At 40.0% G+C, this 15,486-nt stretch overlaps 1 protein-coding gene across 5 annotated transcripts in view; it reads left to right on the top strand.

Annotated features, from left to right (window-relative positions):
- LOC102224609 (syntaxin-binding protein 4-like) overlaps positions 1-15,486 on the top strand; it is a 63,297-nt gene that overhangs the window by 14,229 nt on the left and 33,582 nt on the right. For 3 of the 5 annotated variants that reach the window (XR_002754093.1, XM_023348542.1, XM_023348541.1), the window contains exon 2: positions 10,906-10,979. Coding sequence is in view for 4 of the 5 variants with exons in the window: in XM_023348542.1 (XP_023204310.1) it covers positions 10,906-10,979 (74 nt within the window). In the remaining variant the exon portion in view is untranslated. Of the gene's footprint in view, positions 1-1,926; positions 2,046-4,373; positions 4,556-10,905; positions 10,980-15,486 lie in introns of those variants that run through there. The other 2 variants (XM_023348544.1, XM_023348543.1) reach the window with 2 other exon arrangements.

Genomic DNA, 15,486 nt, shown 5'->3' with positions numbered 1-15,486 from the left:
CCAGAGCCTGTTACTGGAGCCAGTGCTGGGTCTCCTCCAACGCTGTGTAATCCCAACAGCTGGACAACTATTAGAACCTTTAGCTCTACATTAGGAGACCTTGAAAATTTTCCCTTATTTACACATCAGTCACAACCTTAACATCCTCACCTAATATTAAATAAAACAGTTTTTCATCTTCAAAGAGCCACAAATTAAAACTACGGTTATAGTTGAGAGAAAACCAGTGATTTTTCTTTTTTACTTAGACTGGGAACAGTCAAAGTTTGAAAAAGTTCTGTTTACAGAATACGTTTTTAGGATATATGATTGATTGTAAGGCTGCATAGTGGCGCAGTTGGTAGAGCTGTTGCCTTGTAGCAAGAAGTTCCTGGGTCTTTCTGCATGGAGTTTGCATGTTCTCCCTGTGCATGGTGGGTTCTCCGGCTTCCTCCCACAGTCCAAAAACATAGCTGTTAGGTTAATTTGTCTCTCTAAATTCTCCCTATTTGTGAGTGTGTGTGTGTGTGTGTGTGTGTGTGCATGGTTGTGTGTCCTGTCTGTCTCTGTGTTGCAGACTGGCGACGGGTCCAGATCCAGGTGTACTCCGCCTCTCGCCCAGAACGTTGGCTGGAGATAGTCACCAGCATCCCTCCAATCCCACTAAGGGGTTAGAAAATGTTAGAAAATGAATGGATGATTGATTGTAAAAATACAAGACAAAACAAAAAAAACATCTGCTGACCAACTAATGTATTTAAATAAGATATACTAACAAATGCAGGTTTAGCAATTAAAAAAAATAATGAAATAGAATGACTCCAAAACAACCAGTAATATTTTTTAGTCATAAGTCTTTTTTTTTTTGCTTTATTGGGGGCAAAATGGCTTTTGCCAATCAATCAATCAATCAATCAAGTACATTTGTATAGTACACTTCAGCAACAAGGCATTTCAAAATGTCTTGTTGCTGTGTTTTGTGTGGTTTTTTTTCGTGTTTTTTGCATCATAAAAACACAAAAGTAAAAAGTCGGAAAAACATCATACAGTCACCAACTGAGAAACCAGAAACAAACATTATATTTTGTCAAATGGCATCATCAAAATCATGAATGCACAGCATAAATGTTCATTAATGTTCCACTTATTATGGTTCAAAGCAACTCTAAACAGCTGGTTTTTAGTCTAAATTTAAAGGAACTCAGTGTTCAGCATCGTTGCAGTTTAAGTACATAAAGTTGATCTGTATCCTAAAAGATTCCTCTTTTATATATATATATTTTTAATTGTACACAGGAGTTAAGAAAGGATTAAAAATGGTTCACATTAATACATGATGAAAAAGCTGTTCATATCTGATGCCCCTTATGGTGGAACACCTCCAGCGCTCTCATTCTGCTAAGCTCCGCAGAACTTTCTAGATCCTTTCATTTATTTCTTTGCTTTACCTTCCAACTTTAACATTTGTTGATTCTTAAAGCCAGAAATGTGAGAGATGTTGCACTCCATTTCTCCTGCATGTGTTCCTCGGTTTTAAGGACATGATGTTTTAATTTGAGGTTTGAGTCTAATGGTTCTCTAGCAACAATAAAGGCAGCTTTAAAAGCATGCATTAAGTAGATTTTACTGTGTGCAGTGGTGGGGGGCTGACCAGGGGGATGAGGGGGCTGTAACAGATGTACGTTCCTGAAGCCAAGGCACTTTACAGAACTACATCTGCCTCTGGAAACCAAAAATAACCCAAAGAACAGAATTCAGATAGATGGCAAAACGTGTATGGTAGCATAATCTGTTCCCGCTGTTTGGAGCATTTGAGTGGCCCTCTTACGGTGGCCTATATTTAGCATGTCTGCATGTCTTATGGATTTAGGTGCATTATCCTTTTGCCATAAGCTCATCTTCTCTTCATCAATTGGCGGTCTTCGTGTCTGCTTGGCAGCTGTGGCGCAGCGTTTACGGGGGGAATGCACAGGGACAATGACAGCAGCCAGTGTGTGATGACCGGGCGTTCTCGCAGACCGCAGCGACATGTTCCAAAGGCTCAAAGTGCCTTTCGGCTTCGCCAGGTACGCTTCGAACGGCTTTACCATCAGTTGGGTTGAACAGAATCTGCAGGGATGTGCAGGGACTTCTTAAGCTTAAAATGTCATAAATCCAGTGTTTGTGTCAAGTGTGTGGGGTATCTACGTGTTGGTACAATGAATATACAGCATTTGAGCCTTGATATAGAATTTTGAACCATTGTGAGTTTCAGAAAATCTGCAGTAAATTCAAGCTAGTGTACCTAGATTTTTGTTTTTAGAATTTGCTGTACTTGTTTTGGGTTTTTTTTTTGTGTTGTTTTTCTGCAGTGAAAAAAGTTTAAATGTTAAAAGGCCTTTGATTGATGTGAAAACAATGCCCATGATTAGTGGATGTGAATCTCTGATCAGCACTTGCTCAACATTAGGTGTGTTAGGTGTGCATGTTTCTCAGCATGTGATTGGTTGGGTATGCTATAGTCTCTAAGTAAGAACATTTGATCCCTTTTTGGTACAGTACAAACGTCTACATTAGAGAAACATAATTAGAGCCTATTAAGTTTCCGTCTGCAGCTGGAATTTTTTTTTTTTAGATGAGGAGTAACCTAAAAATATTGCTATTGCTATTCTTTGGGTTCATATCTTATGACTTATGGCTTGCCGTATTTTCTTTCCTCAAGACCCAAAACAGTCGTATGGAATTTTTGTATAGGATCATAATGAATTAAAGGGATTGAAGGGACAAGCAGATACACGTTGAATCAGCAGACCTGTAATAAAAAGTGACATCTAGCTGGAGTTTAGCAACGCGGCGCAGATGTTTGCTGAATAGCAAATGGGAATTCTCTTTAATGGATATCTGGTGTGGATTAGTTTGCAGTTTCTAAATTGAGATCGAGGCACTTATGCATACCATGTGTTTAACGGCATCTAAGGACATCTTTCTGTGGTCTGCTTCAACAGGCAGCCAGAGCTTGCTGGAGGAATAACCTAACTTCCTGCCAGCAGGTGGTCCTCAAGATAATTTGACTTCTCACACAGAAACTAAGATCCCAATTCCCCCCACCCCCAAGTTTATAAAAATATGGGCAGAATATAAAGAATTTCTTGGACATTTTAGTGTAACTAATTATTTTGGGTGAACACAAACCCCATTTAGCATTTGACAGATTTCCTATTGTAATCCTTCTTGTTTTCATTCTATCTGTTCATGTTTCATTGACCTCATGTAGTTCTTGAACATCAACAATCAAAATCTATCTTTTGGTCTGAATGTAGCAGTGAATAACAAAACAGAATTTTGTTCACTAATACCCTGCTTCGTTAAACTTCAACTCCCAAAGTAACTCTTAAAAAGGTAAATAGATTTGTCATAAGTAGATTTAGCAATGTCACTTCCTGTCATGAAAAGGGGTGTTGATCTATGTACCAGCACAAATTTTAACTACTTGAGTAAAATTGGCACAAACACCCTTAAAATGAATAAAAAAACTATGAATCCTCCACAGAACGAATTGTACAGGACAAAAGATGGGTTTGTCAATTAACCACTAACTGCACTGTCTTAGCGCTGACAGTCAACCTCCTGTAAACGCAGAGAAACAACTTACCATTACCGAAAAACTTTTTATCCACCCGTCCTCAGTGTCCATGCTAACTAGCTTTAGCATTCATGACAGGCTAGGCAATTAGCAAACACCTGGTGAAACTGCACATCAGCTGAGCTCATTGTAGGAGCTATTTCTCAGTGCAGCGCTGGTAAAAATGGATAAAAGGGTAAATAGAGGAGTGATGTTGTGATAACTTACTGAATGCCGAGCTTCAGAAAGAGTAGGAGCTTCTTAAAGCGAGAATACCTTGAAATTGGTGGCTTACTAAGTCAAATTTCTTTGAAGTCATGTTTGATATACAGGATTTTATAACACCTGAAGATAACATAGATACTTGATTGTGCTACACAATGTTACTAAGTGCCTGGAAAAAGGTGAGTGACAGGAAGTGAGAACCTGATTAAATCCTGTTTAGAGTTCCCCAAAAACAACCTGATTCCAGCTCTACAGCTTCTTTTCTGCCAGATGTGTTGCGAACATGAAATTTTGAATGACTCCAGTAAGATTGTGTTTGTCAGCTTAAGTGTTATAATCATATTCAGTTTGATGTTTCCGTTGGACCTTATTTTACACCACAGTTCCAAACAAGGACTGAAATGTGAGGAATTTTGCCCGGTAGTGGAAAATGTGTGACAGATAATCCGCCCGCACAATCACTTCAAGCCTCAATGCCCCGCTTTGTTTCAATGTTTTATTTTTTTTTTTCCCGGTGACTTTAGTTATGTAAGAGATTAAACGTGTGGGAGAAGGTGGAGATGTTTTGAGCGGGCAGTCTGTCTTAGTGGAATTAGAGGCTGGCTGTGCGCAGGCAGGGAGCATCATGTGGCTGGAGGCTGAGGGCTGAGGAAGCTGCTGCCGACCCGCCGTCCGACTCAAACCACCGGGGCTCCATGTAATGATGCCCACCTTCTCGGTCATGTATAAAGGAGCTGTGATCATTAGCAGGTAAGAACCGCTGGAAGCCTCCCGAGCCTCGCGGGGCGGCGGGTTTCGCCGAGGAGCGCTCGGTGGAGGAGCGAGCGGCGCGGCGTTAGCCGGAGACCCGAGCTGATGGAAGTTGGGTTCTGGATGTGGGGATCAGTCCGGGAAAGTGGGAAAGATGCTTTTTGCTGCGGTCGTTTTTAGTGACAGAGTCCTCACTGTCTGCGCAGGCTAGTGGGGAACATGCGGATTCACAGGTGTCTCTGTTCTGGTAACCATGAACTTTCTGTGCTGCCTGCCACTGAACCTGAAGCTGCGTGGATTTCCTTCACGTGGAATAACAGCCGTGGTAAACTGCGTGGTTGACTAGGAGCCACTCCAGCTCTGCTTCTTTTTCCAAATGTGGGGCTGTTCTTCCAATTAGAATAAATTCATTATCACTTACTGAAAATGTAAAATTTTCTTATTTCCGTTTTAAAGTTACTAGCCAGATGTTCTTTAAAATCAATCAAACTAATTTTAGTTTTCTGTTTATCACATGTAGGAAATTATATTAGCTAGTTTTTCTTTTTTGTTTTATGTTGTATAATTAATTGTATTCACAGTCTGGTAAATGCTTCCTATAAATCTGGTGACATCACATAAGGTACACTTATAGAAACTTTTTTCCCCCCACACTAAACTCTTGATTTTAATTACAACTTTTCCTAAGTTAGTGAAGTAACTAAAAGACATGAAAAATAATTGTAACATTTTAGTACCACCCTCTTAAATCTCTGAGCTGGCTCACCCGAACTCTACCTGTGCCACAGTCTGATTTGGATTTAATAGCCTTTGGATTTAATAGCCATCACTTTCCTGCAATTCCACTCATTTCTCAAATTCCTTCAGTGCTTCGTCTGACCTTTCTCCCATTGAGTTGGATTTCTCTGGTAGACGTTTAAATGCGCCAGTCAGTGAACAGAAGCAGAAGCTGTGAATGATGACATCAATTTTCTGAGCTGTTTTAGATTTGCGGTTGAATTAGCATTAACAGCTGCCTGCTAAGCCTCGGCACTTCTCTCTTGGCCGTGGGAAATGGCTGTTTACAATGAGAAATTGTTGGTTAGCTAATGTAGCTAACATATACGGTTAACTTCATAACGTCAGACTGGCACATAACATGCTTTAGCGACTGGATAAAATCATATCCAACTAATCTGACCTTCAATAGAGTCCACACCTCCAGGAAACAATCACTTCTCAACAGCTGAGGGTCCAGAGCTTCTGGACGAAGCGAAACGTAGAGCAAGAGGCTGATTAATCTCAACAATGTCTGTCTCTCATTTGTACAAGCAGCAGATATCCAAGACAACTAGCAATGTCATGATAAATGTGAGGATCTCTCTCACCAAAACATTTACGTTCTATCCTTCACAACGTGTACGTATTGTGTTTTGGAGGTTTTAATCATCAGGAAAATGTTCACTACAAATATAGAATCATGCGCCTTATTAGCTTAGCTTAAGACATTTTGTTGTCTGATATATGAATGTAAATGTGTTTATGTCAATTGGTTTGTGTGGATTGCGTGCGGCAGGAACATCTACTGTTGTGATACACCGTCCAACAGTCTAAAATATTTTTATTGAAATACTAATTCATAACATTTATAACATATTAGCCAATATTTATTTGACCCAAGGAGGCCTTTACAAGATAAATATTGCACACTCTGATATTAGGAGGACCATATATTTGTAATGGACGTATTCTACCTCTGAACAAACCTAAATCAATTCTTTTCCATCTATATGTTGTCAGATGTGACATTTTTAACGTCTGAAGGACTCAGGACTGATTCAAGACTTTTGTGATGTTGAACTTGTGGCAGTGTTCGTCGCCAAAGAAGTGTTGGACTCACATTACGTAATGTAATCCTCCTACATCATGTAACTGGATGGAAAAGACAAATCCAGTTTTTAAACCCAGCCAAAACAGAAAGTTTAAAAAAGAATTAGGAGAAAATCTTGGCTCCTCCCTGTGTTTACAAATCTGTCGCCAAACCGTCCCGATTAAACCGGGTAAAAATAATCTTCTCAGAGGAGAAGACGCACCAGACCCAGATCCAGAACTTCTCCTGGGGTTAGAGATGACGTCTTTCTTCTCATGGCAACTTGTAAGATAAGTGAATTCATCCACTCTGCCTTTTTCAAACCGTTAGCTCCAGTAAACATGTTGTACTTACGGCAATGTTCAAGTCTGAACACTTGTTCATATTGTCAAGAAAGTTTTTCTTCAGACAGAGGAATTTTCAGTGTTGGACTCTAATATGGCTGGTTGTAATTGGCCTCATTCTTTTTTTCCATTCTAACAGTATTCATAAAACCAATAATGAGAGAATGAAAATTAATTCACCGGATAATTCAAGTCAATGAGTTCCGCTGTTTTTCAACTTTCACAAGTTTAACAAAGCGCTGGGATTCTTCAAGACATTGAGTGTTTGGGGCAAAGTACTTGCAAAATATTTCCCTGTCAATGTTCAGTCTTAGAGTTAACGGTGTGTTTGGGCATTTCTGAAAATATAGCTGTGATCCTGTATCAAATTAAAATAGGAAATCCAATAGTACTGACAGTTTGCATTATCTCCACCAAACTGGTGTGTGCCTTACACTGAATCAAGCACACCCCACCCCTTTCATTAGTGAAGCTCAGCAGCCAAATCTAAAAATGAACCCTGCTTATCTGTGCTAACATAGTGAGCTGTCTTCATACAAAGAACTAGGCACTGTTTGTAATATAATTTGTTTAAATGTTTCATTCACTGTTAAGTTAAATCTAATTTACATCCTGATTAAAGAAACTGGTGAAATGGCTAAAAACAGCTCTTGGTTATTCAGGGTGTTTAACATTTATCTCATCTGTTTGTTGTTTATGAACTTCCTCATGTTGCACTGCTGGCGAGATTCACCGAGAAGGAAAGAAATGTGACTGAGTTGTTTTTTTCCTGCGTCTTTTGAGGAAACAAACCTTTTCACGTTTTGGCACACAAGTTGAAGTGACTCGAGAGAGGAAGAACTTGACACTGTGCATCCTGAGTGAACAAGGTCTTGGTTAGGAAGAGCAAACACTTTGCAAGATTTTATAACGTTACTCTGTCATCGAAAACTTTTGCGTCTAGAGGCAGCCGAATTAAAGAAGAGGTAGGTTATGGGGTTGCGTTGAAGAGAGTTGCTTTATTAATCAGATATTTACAACTGAATAGTACCTTTCTTTCATTTGTCACATTGAATCAAACCCAATCACATCACACAGTTTACCTCAATATAAGTGAGTCTGACTGAATTATGATAGAGGGTGAGTCCCCTCGTAGTGTTATGATCTACAGTGAGTGTAAAAGTGTTTGGCTTCTTTCTGATTTTTGTATCATTTTGGATGATTGTCACACTTCAGTGTTTCAGAACAAACCTAGTTAAATATGAGCCAAAAGCAACACAAGTAAACGCAAAATGCAGTTTTAAAACAAAGTCTTTATTATTACGAAGATTCAAACCTGCATTGCCCTGTGTGGGAAAGTGATCGCCCTCTAATCCTGATAACAGGTTGGGCCACCATTACAGCAGCAACTGAAGTAGAGGAATTTTGGTCGACTCGCCAAACAGATCAGAAGGTTGTGAGCGACCTTTTCACTGACACATTACAGCATCTCAATGACATGCAGGTCAGGACTTTGACTAGGTCATTCCAAAGTCTTTGTTTTGCTTTTCTTCAGCCAATCAGAGGTGGACTTGTTGGTGTGTTTTGGATCATTTTCCTCATGCAGAAGCCAAGTTGGTTTCAGTTTGAGACCCAGCAACAGACGGCCAGACGGACTCCTTCAGGACGTTTGGGTTGACAGCAGAATTTATGGCTCCGTTTGACACATCCAGTCTTCCAGGTCCTGAAGCAGCTTATAACAAGGCGGCCTTTTGCGGCTGGATTTACAGTGGAGATGGAAGTCGAGGCAGAGTAAGGTGGAAACAGCAATGGTTTACTCTTCACACACACAAAATCAAGAACAAAACCACAGGTGCAATTGCAGCCTTAAATAGTCCCGGCTGTGAGGGACTAAACCACCTTTAATTCACGGGGGATCTCTAATATACTAATTTCCACCTACTTGAATAAAATCACTTTTACTAAATACAAACATTTCTATTTACTTTTTATAAATATATTATGTTTTATCCTCACACCATAAGCATCACTAAGAAACACCACAAAAACCACAAACATTCCCCCCACACACACACTTTTCCATGGCCTCTCCCGGAACCTATAAATGGTGTCTTGACCCCCGGGGAAGTATTTGTCCAAACACCGAGGACAGGACACAGGAAAGACGGGTGAGTCAGCCATCTTGGCACCTTCAACCTTAACAGATTATGCACAAACATTTGCTCAAGGTTTACCCACCAGTAGCTCCTTGCTCTGAGTAACAATTACCTCCCTTCACAAGCAAACACCTCACTTCTCGATAAGGAGCAGCTGTGCTGAGTCTAGAACAAAAGGCTACATGCTAACCACTAAAAATACTCAATAAATACAGTTAAAATCTCTTGTGTGCAAATTGTTATTGATGTGCAAATCTATTCTTAAGGTGCAGAGCTAAATACAGTGTTTGTTAATAAAGTGCTCTTAAAGTGTTATACAGTGACTTAAGTAAAAATAGTTCCAGTAATGAAGATCTCTTCATTACGCAGCTAAACAGCCCCAGACCATCACACTGCCACCACCATGCTTTACTGTTGATGTGATGTTTTTCTGACATGGGGTGTTTAACGCCAGATGGAACGAGACACACACCTTCCAAAGAGTTCAACTTTTTTTCTCATCAATCAATCAATCAATCAATCAAGTTTATCTCTGTAGCACTTTTCAGCAACAAGGCAGTTCAAAGTGCTTTACAACACAAAAACACAAAGAATACGAAGTACAACATACAGTCAACAATTGTCAAGGGCCATTGTTGCACATTAAAATGTTTAACATTTCATTTATAATGTTTCAAAAGCAACTCTAAACATCTGGGTTTTTATTCTTGTTGTAAAGAAGATCAGTGTTTCAGCTGTTTTTCAGTTTTCTGGAAGTTTGTTCCAGATTTGTGGTGCATAGAAGCTGAATGCTGCTTCTCCATGTTTGGATCTGATTTTGAAGATGCAGAGCAGAATCAGAACCAGGAGACCCGAGAGGTCTGGAAGGTTCATACAAACCAGCAGATCTTTAATGTGTTGTGGTGCTAAGCAGTTCAGTGATTTATAAATTAGCAACAGTGTATTAAAGTCTATTCTCCCAGTGGAAGGACTGTAGAACTGGGTGATGTTCTCTACCTTCGTGGTTTTGGTCAGAACTCCAGCAGCAGCGTTCTGGATCAGCTGCAGCTGGAGGATTGATTTGTTAGGCAGACCTGTGAAGATGCTGTTTAATAATCAATGTGACCAAAGATAATCCACAGAATGTTTTTCCCAGAAGTTTTGGGAATCATCAGGAGGTTCTGGAAAAACTGAGATGAGTTTTAATGTTCCTTTTGCTCAGCAGTGGCTTTCACCTTTGAACTCTGCCATTCAGGCCACTTGTGCCCTGTCTCTTTGTTATGGTGGAGATGTGACCTCTGACCTCAACTGTTGTTGTTGTGGGGTCTTTTGGTGACCTTTTGGATGAGTTGGGTTCAACTTGGTCGGCTGTCCACTCCTAAACCACTGTTCCATGTTTTCTCCATTTATCTGATGTCTTGATTGAGACGGTGAACTCATTAGCTCTGCATGCGCGTTTCATTTTGTTCAGGTGTGATAGACGAGTCAAATTTGAACAAGGGAGCAATCACTTTTTCACACAGGACCTTGTAGGTTTGGAATGTTTTCTCAATATAAAAACCTTCATTTAAAAACTGCATTTCGAGTTTACTTGTGTTGTCTCTGACTAATATTTAAAAGGAAACCAGTTGGAGGACACACTCTGTTTCACACTCTGCATGCACTGAAATGGATCGGACCGCTGGCAGTGTACCAAGATGAGCACAGACCAGAGACGAAGTCACAAATGTTGATGCGTACAAAAACATAACGGGTGACATGCTTCCTAGAGTTCTAAACATTGAAAAGAATTGGGGGATGTTCCAATAATTTTTTTTTTTTAAATCACTGTAACACAAATATAAATGAATAGAATTGACATTAACACATCTGAAGTTTTAAAAACAATGATACCATGACTTTAATGAGATGGTCTAATTCTCTGTTCCGTTTCTTTAAACACCCTGCAGACAGAATTGCTGATCTGTCTGCAGGTATTCCTATTTGTACTTGAATGCGTTTCACTTTATTCACCTGTTTTCTGTTGTCCTCCGTCTCTTCCAGGACTCTAATGGGTCCATATGGAGTCGACAGAGCTGTTCATTCCATGGAGTTCACAGACTGTGAAAATGGCCTAGGTAAGTTACCTTTTTTTTTTTTGTCTTCAGCACCCAAGAACACGTTGCTGTGGCTCTATATCTGTATCCTCTTTTGCTGTTTCTCTTTAGCGTCAGAGTTCTCAAAATAAACCTGCAGCATCACTCAGTGCTTCCCTTCCTCTGTGTGGTTTATGATGGGCTGCATCTCAGCCTGTCACAGACTTCAGTCTGCTCTGGCTTCAGACAGGAGGAGGACGCGTCTTTCCAGTCAAATAAACATCTGTGCTGCGAAAGCAGGCATCGCTAACAATACATATAAGTAAAATTTCACACAAAGTCCAGAATATATATCATCCTGGTTAAAACTCCTTTCTCTTAATGTCTGGGCTGTTTCTGTCATCGTCAGCGGTTTACTGATGCTGCATCCGAATGAATCCTGAAATAAGAAAACAAATGCTACTTTTAAAGGGATTTTCTGTGCAGGGAAGCACCTCTGCTGCTGTTGGTGTGTTTGTCTGATGGGGTGGGGGGGGGGGGGGGTGACGAAGTGGGTCATGTGGCAAAGCCCTAACCCACTTAACTCAGATGGGCTAAGAATGCAGGAGCCGCTCTTCTTTTTATCCTCACTTTATTTCCTCATCCTCGGGTTTGTGCCTTCATACGGACAACAAATCAGTCACAAGTGCAGAAAAACACAGTGGCAAAGGTTTGCAGTAGAGATTTGTTGAAAAGTCACGCTTCAGTGCGTTTGTACTTAGAATTGTAAGTGTGGTTACATTAGAACCGTTAGTGGGAGATGTGGAAATACTGGAAACTAGGATTCACATAACATCATCACTGGTTAATGTGGTAGCATTGTTCTACTCCTGATTGCGTAATGAGTAATAACTACCAGAATATTATTTAGATGTTTGCAACACTGTTAGTTTGTTGTGTTGTAGTCAGAACATAATTAAAGATGCACCAGGATCTGTATTTGTAGAGAATAAACTGGACTCTGTTGAAACTGCACAAGTTTAACTTGCTTTTTATTACAAATGCAACAATCGATTTGGTAGTTTCATGATCTGCAGTTTTTTTTTTTATAAAGCCTGATGAACAAGAAAAAAACTATTTTATCCAGTTTGGAGGTAACTCATACATTTATCATGATATTTTGTGGCACTGTTGTGATAACAACAAGAACTATTTATTAAATCTTTTTTAGGTAAATGTATGGCTGACACAGCAAACACAAATACTGCTGTTGAAAAACACACTGGTACAAATCACACATAAGGAAGTGTGTACAAGTTAGCGGCATGCAGAAGTAACTGCATTTTATCATTCTTTTAAATGTGTTGATATTTGTTGATTCTGTCATTGAACAAATGTTGGAGAAAATAGTGAAACTAACAATTCCAGCAAAATGGGCAGTTTTTTTTTTGGGTGGGTGTTAAACATCATGAATCGAGATTTATTGTGACAACGATGAATCAAAACTCTTATCGTGATAAAAGATTTATCACAATAACTGATCATCGATGCGATAAATGTCCACCCTAAACACCAAACAGACAACAGTTAGCACATCGTTAGCGCTTATCCATGCTACCTAGCCTGAGCATTCACAGCAGGCTCTGACGTGGGGAACTAGCTGTTGCGTAGCAGTGAGCAAGGAGGGCTGGGGGAAGTGCAGCACACACGAATGACTGACAGCGCTAAGACCCTCCCCCTGGCTCTGATTGGTTGTTTGCGCCGGAGTGGCCTGTTTCTGTCACAGGATCACAGGGAGAAGGAAGAAGACCTTGATGCTTTTCACAGATTATCTGTCCCATGCTATACTGCCAGTGACAGTTTTAACAAACTGTGAAAATCATAATGTTTATAAATGCTACATTCAGCAAATTTTAAAGAATTATTGGGTTAAGCACCTAATATTAGCAGTCAGTGCTGCCTGCATGGCTAGCCTCTGTGTGTGTTGGACTGGAATACATCTGGAGTCGACTTCCCATGCAGAAGGTAGATTCTAACTCTAACTTTGATTCCTCCTGAAGGTTGCCAGCTTTTCCAAATCCAGCAGGTTAAATTACAGTCAGAAGCTCAAAAGAATAAAGCAGAACAACCTTCATGTCGTCTGTTCAGTCTTCCAGCTATCTGCTGAAACCGGTGCTGTTTCCTCGCTGCCTGATTGAACCGTAGACATGTGGCAGGAGACACAGCCGCCTTCTAATTGATGTCTCTCATATAGGAGTTTTCCTCTGACTTTTTTCAAGCACCTTACTGATATTACAAGTAGCTGAGTTTGAGTCTTCATCACTCTCTTTGCCATCCACCATTGGGAGCTGAATAATGTGAGCATTTTCAGGAATCCCGTCACCGGCTGCATCTGAAGTTTAACCTCATGAATTCGATTTTATTGGAACCCAACCGATCAGTCATCATCTGGACGAGCTATGAAGCTTTTTTTTTCTTTTTACAGCAATTTAATATTTAAAGGGAAAGTCTGAAAGCATCTGTCAAACTTGAGTGCAACATATTTGTACACCCAGCGAGCAGCGGGGAACATTTGTGCTCAAGCACTGAAGTCATGTAACGGGAAATTCAGTATCTGATTAAGAAAACATGGAGTTAAACTGTTGGAACAGAAAAACAAGCTCTCAATGAAACTCACCCAGGTTCAACAGACGCAAGTTATTCTTTACAAGCTCTCAGAGTGGGGAAGTGTTTTGTCCTTGGGTAACAAACATTCCCTTCATCCCTTTTTTTAGCATTTGGAAGACATGTGAATGTAGAGGAGAAGGGAGGCGCCGCTTCACATGTACCGGAATAATGTTTTTCTTATCTTGCGATAGGCGAGCGCAGGGTGGGAGTCAGAGTGGGGAAGAGGCTGTTTTCCTCTGAGAGGAGAACAAAAGGAGGGAGGACAGCGACATGGAAGTGCATCGCCCCCATTTTTTAAGCATTTTTTTTTTTCCAACAGGCGGTAATTAGCTGGTGCCCCTTCGCTCCAGACCCAATTAGTGTTGCCACTCTGTCGCTGTGGCGACAGAACAGCAGCAGCCCGGAGCTGCAGAAGTTTAATGTATCGCATTCGCTGGAAGTATGGCGATGGGAAATGTAAGTGGAAGAGTTTAGAGATGCAGACGCTTAAAGGCCGCGCTGATCAGGGAGCAGAGATACGCTGGCTCCAGCTGCTCCCACACTATCACTTCATTTCCTACGTCTTTGTTCTCTTGTATCTCACAGCTATCTGCATGTTGAACTGTCGGGCCTGTTTCATCTTACATTACATAAAATGAAATGTTATTCGTAGCAGTCCCCCGCCCCCAGCTCTTGATCAACATTCAGCGCAGCCTCGACGGGTGGTTTTCATTTTTTTTTAGTTTTCTCTTTAATCTGTATCACCATGATCATAATGAAACATAAAACATATACAAACATTAACAAGGTTTCCCCCCAGAAGACTAGCTAGGCCTGGTGGTAGGAGTGCTTAGCAAGTCTACCAGTTGCCCCACTGTGTTTCTGTGTTTAAAAAAAGGCTAAAAATTGAGAAATTTAAGAACTAAAATATCAACTACAAAGAAAATATAGCAGTGCACTAAGTAAAATGAGCCTTTATATAAAGCTAGCTAAACCCATCTTTGCTATCACTGTAACTGATGTATTAAAATAAATAAACAAACATTTAGTCTGGTGGGGGGTCAAGTAAGGCCTGGTGGCCCACCAGGCTTATCATACCCTCCTGAGACCCTGCATCCTCATATGAGGACATTACATTTTTGTAAACACAGATGTAAATAATAACATTGATTGAATGGTCTTATCGTCACACAGATAGACCCAATGTCCTCGTCTGAGGACATTGGGTTTTGAGAAAACCACTTATTGTAGAAAGCTGAAATTTCATTTTTAGGCCAATTGGGTCCTTATGATCCCAAATGACAAGGAGAAATGTATATGCAAAAACAGACCCATTGTCCTCATATGAGGGCATTGGTTTTGACATAGTTCAAGAGCACATAGAAAGCTAAAATTTAATTTCAACTAAAATTAGGTCATACTAATCCCAAATAGTAAGGAGACATAAAAAATGCACATCAAACAAAAGCCCGGGTCTCAGGAGGATACACTGGGAAACTATATCATTTATGATTGAGCTGAACATTGTCCCTTTAAAATACAAAAGGGACATATATTTATATATAAATATATATATAACTATTTTATAGTTATATATATGAAATTTTGTCTTTCTGATTTAGTTATAAAACAAAAAAAACATCAATATTGTGCTTTTACTCATTTTATTTTGAAATGGAAAAAACAAAGCAATGACACATGTACTGATCTATTCGGCCGTGTAAGTCTAATGATTGCTGTCGTAAATATTCCTCACTGCCCAGAGTTGCTGTAAGTCACAATAAGTTGTTGGTTCACCCTATATTTTTTTCAAAAGTTGACCGTTGTCTGATTGCTTTAGTTTAAATGTTCCACCGTTAGGAACTGCAGTTCCACCTCGGTGTTCTGAAGGCGTGGTGAGTTCGGTCCCTCAGCTCTAATTGTA

The sequence above is a fragment of the Xiphophorus maculatus genome, chromosome 16, assembly GCF_002775205.1.
Source record: "Xiphophorus maculatus strain JP 163 A chromosome 16, X_maculatus-5.0-male, whole genome shotgun sequence".
Taxonomy (NCBI): domain Eukaryota; kingdom Metazoa; phylum Chordata; class Actinopteri; order Cyprinodontiformes; family Poeciliidae; genus Xiphophorus; species Xiphophorus maculatus.
The sequence above is the reverse complement of the archived record's forward strand: the minus strand, read 5'-3'. Positions and strand labels throughout refer to the sequence as shown.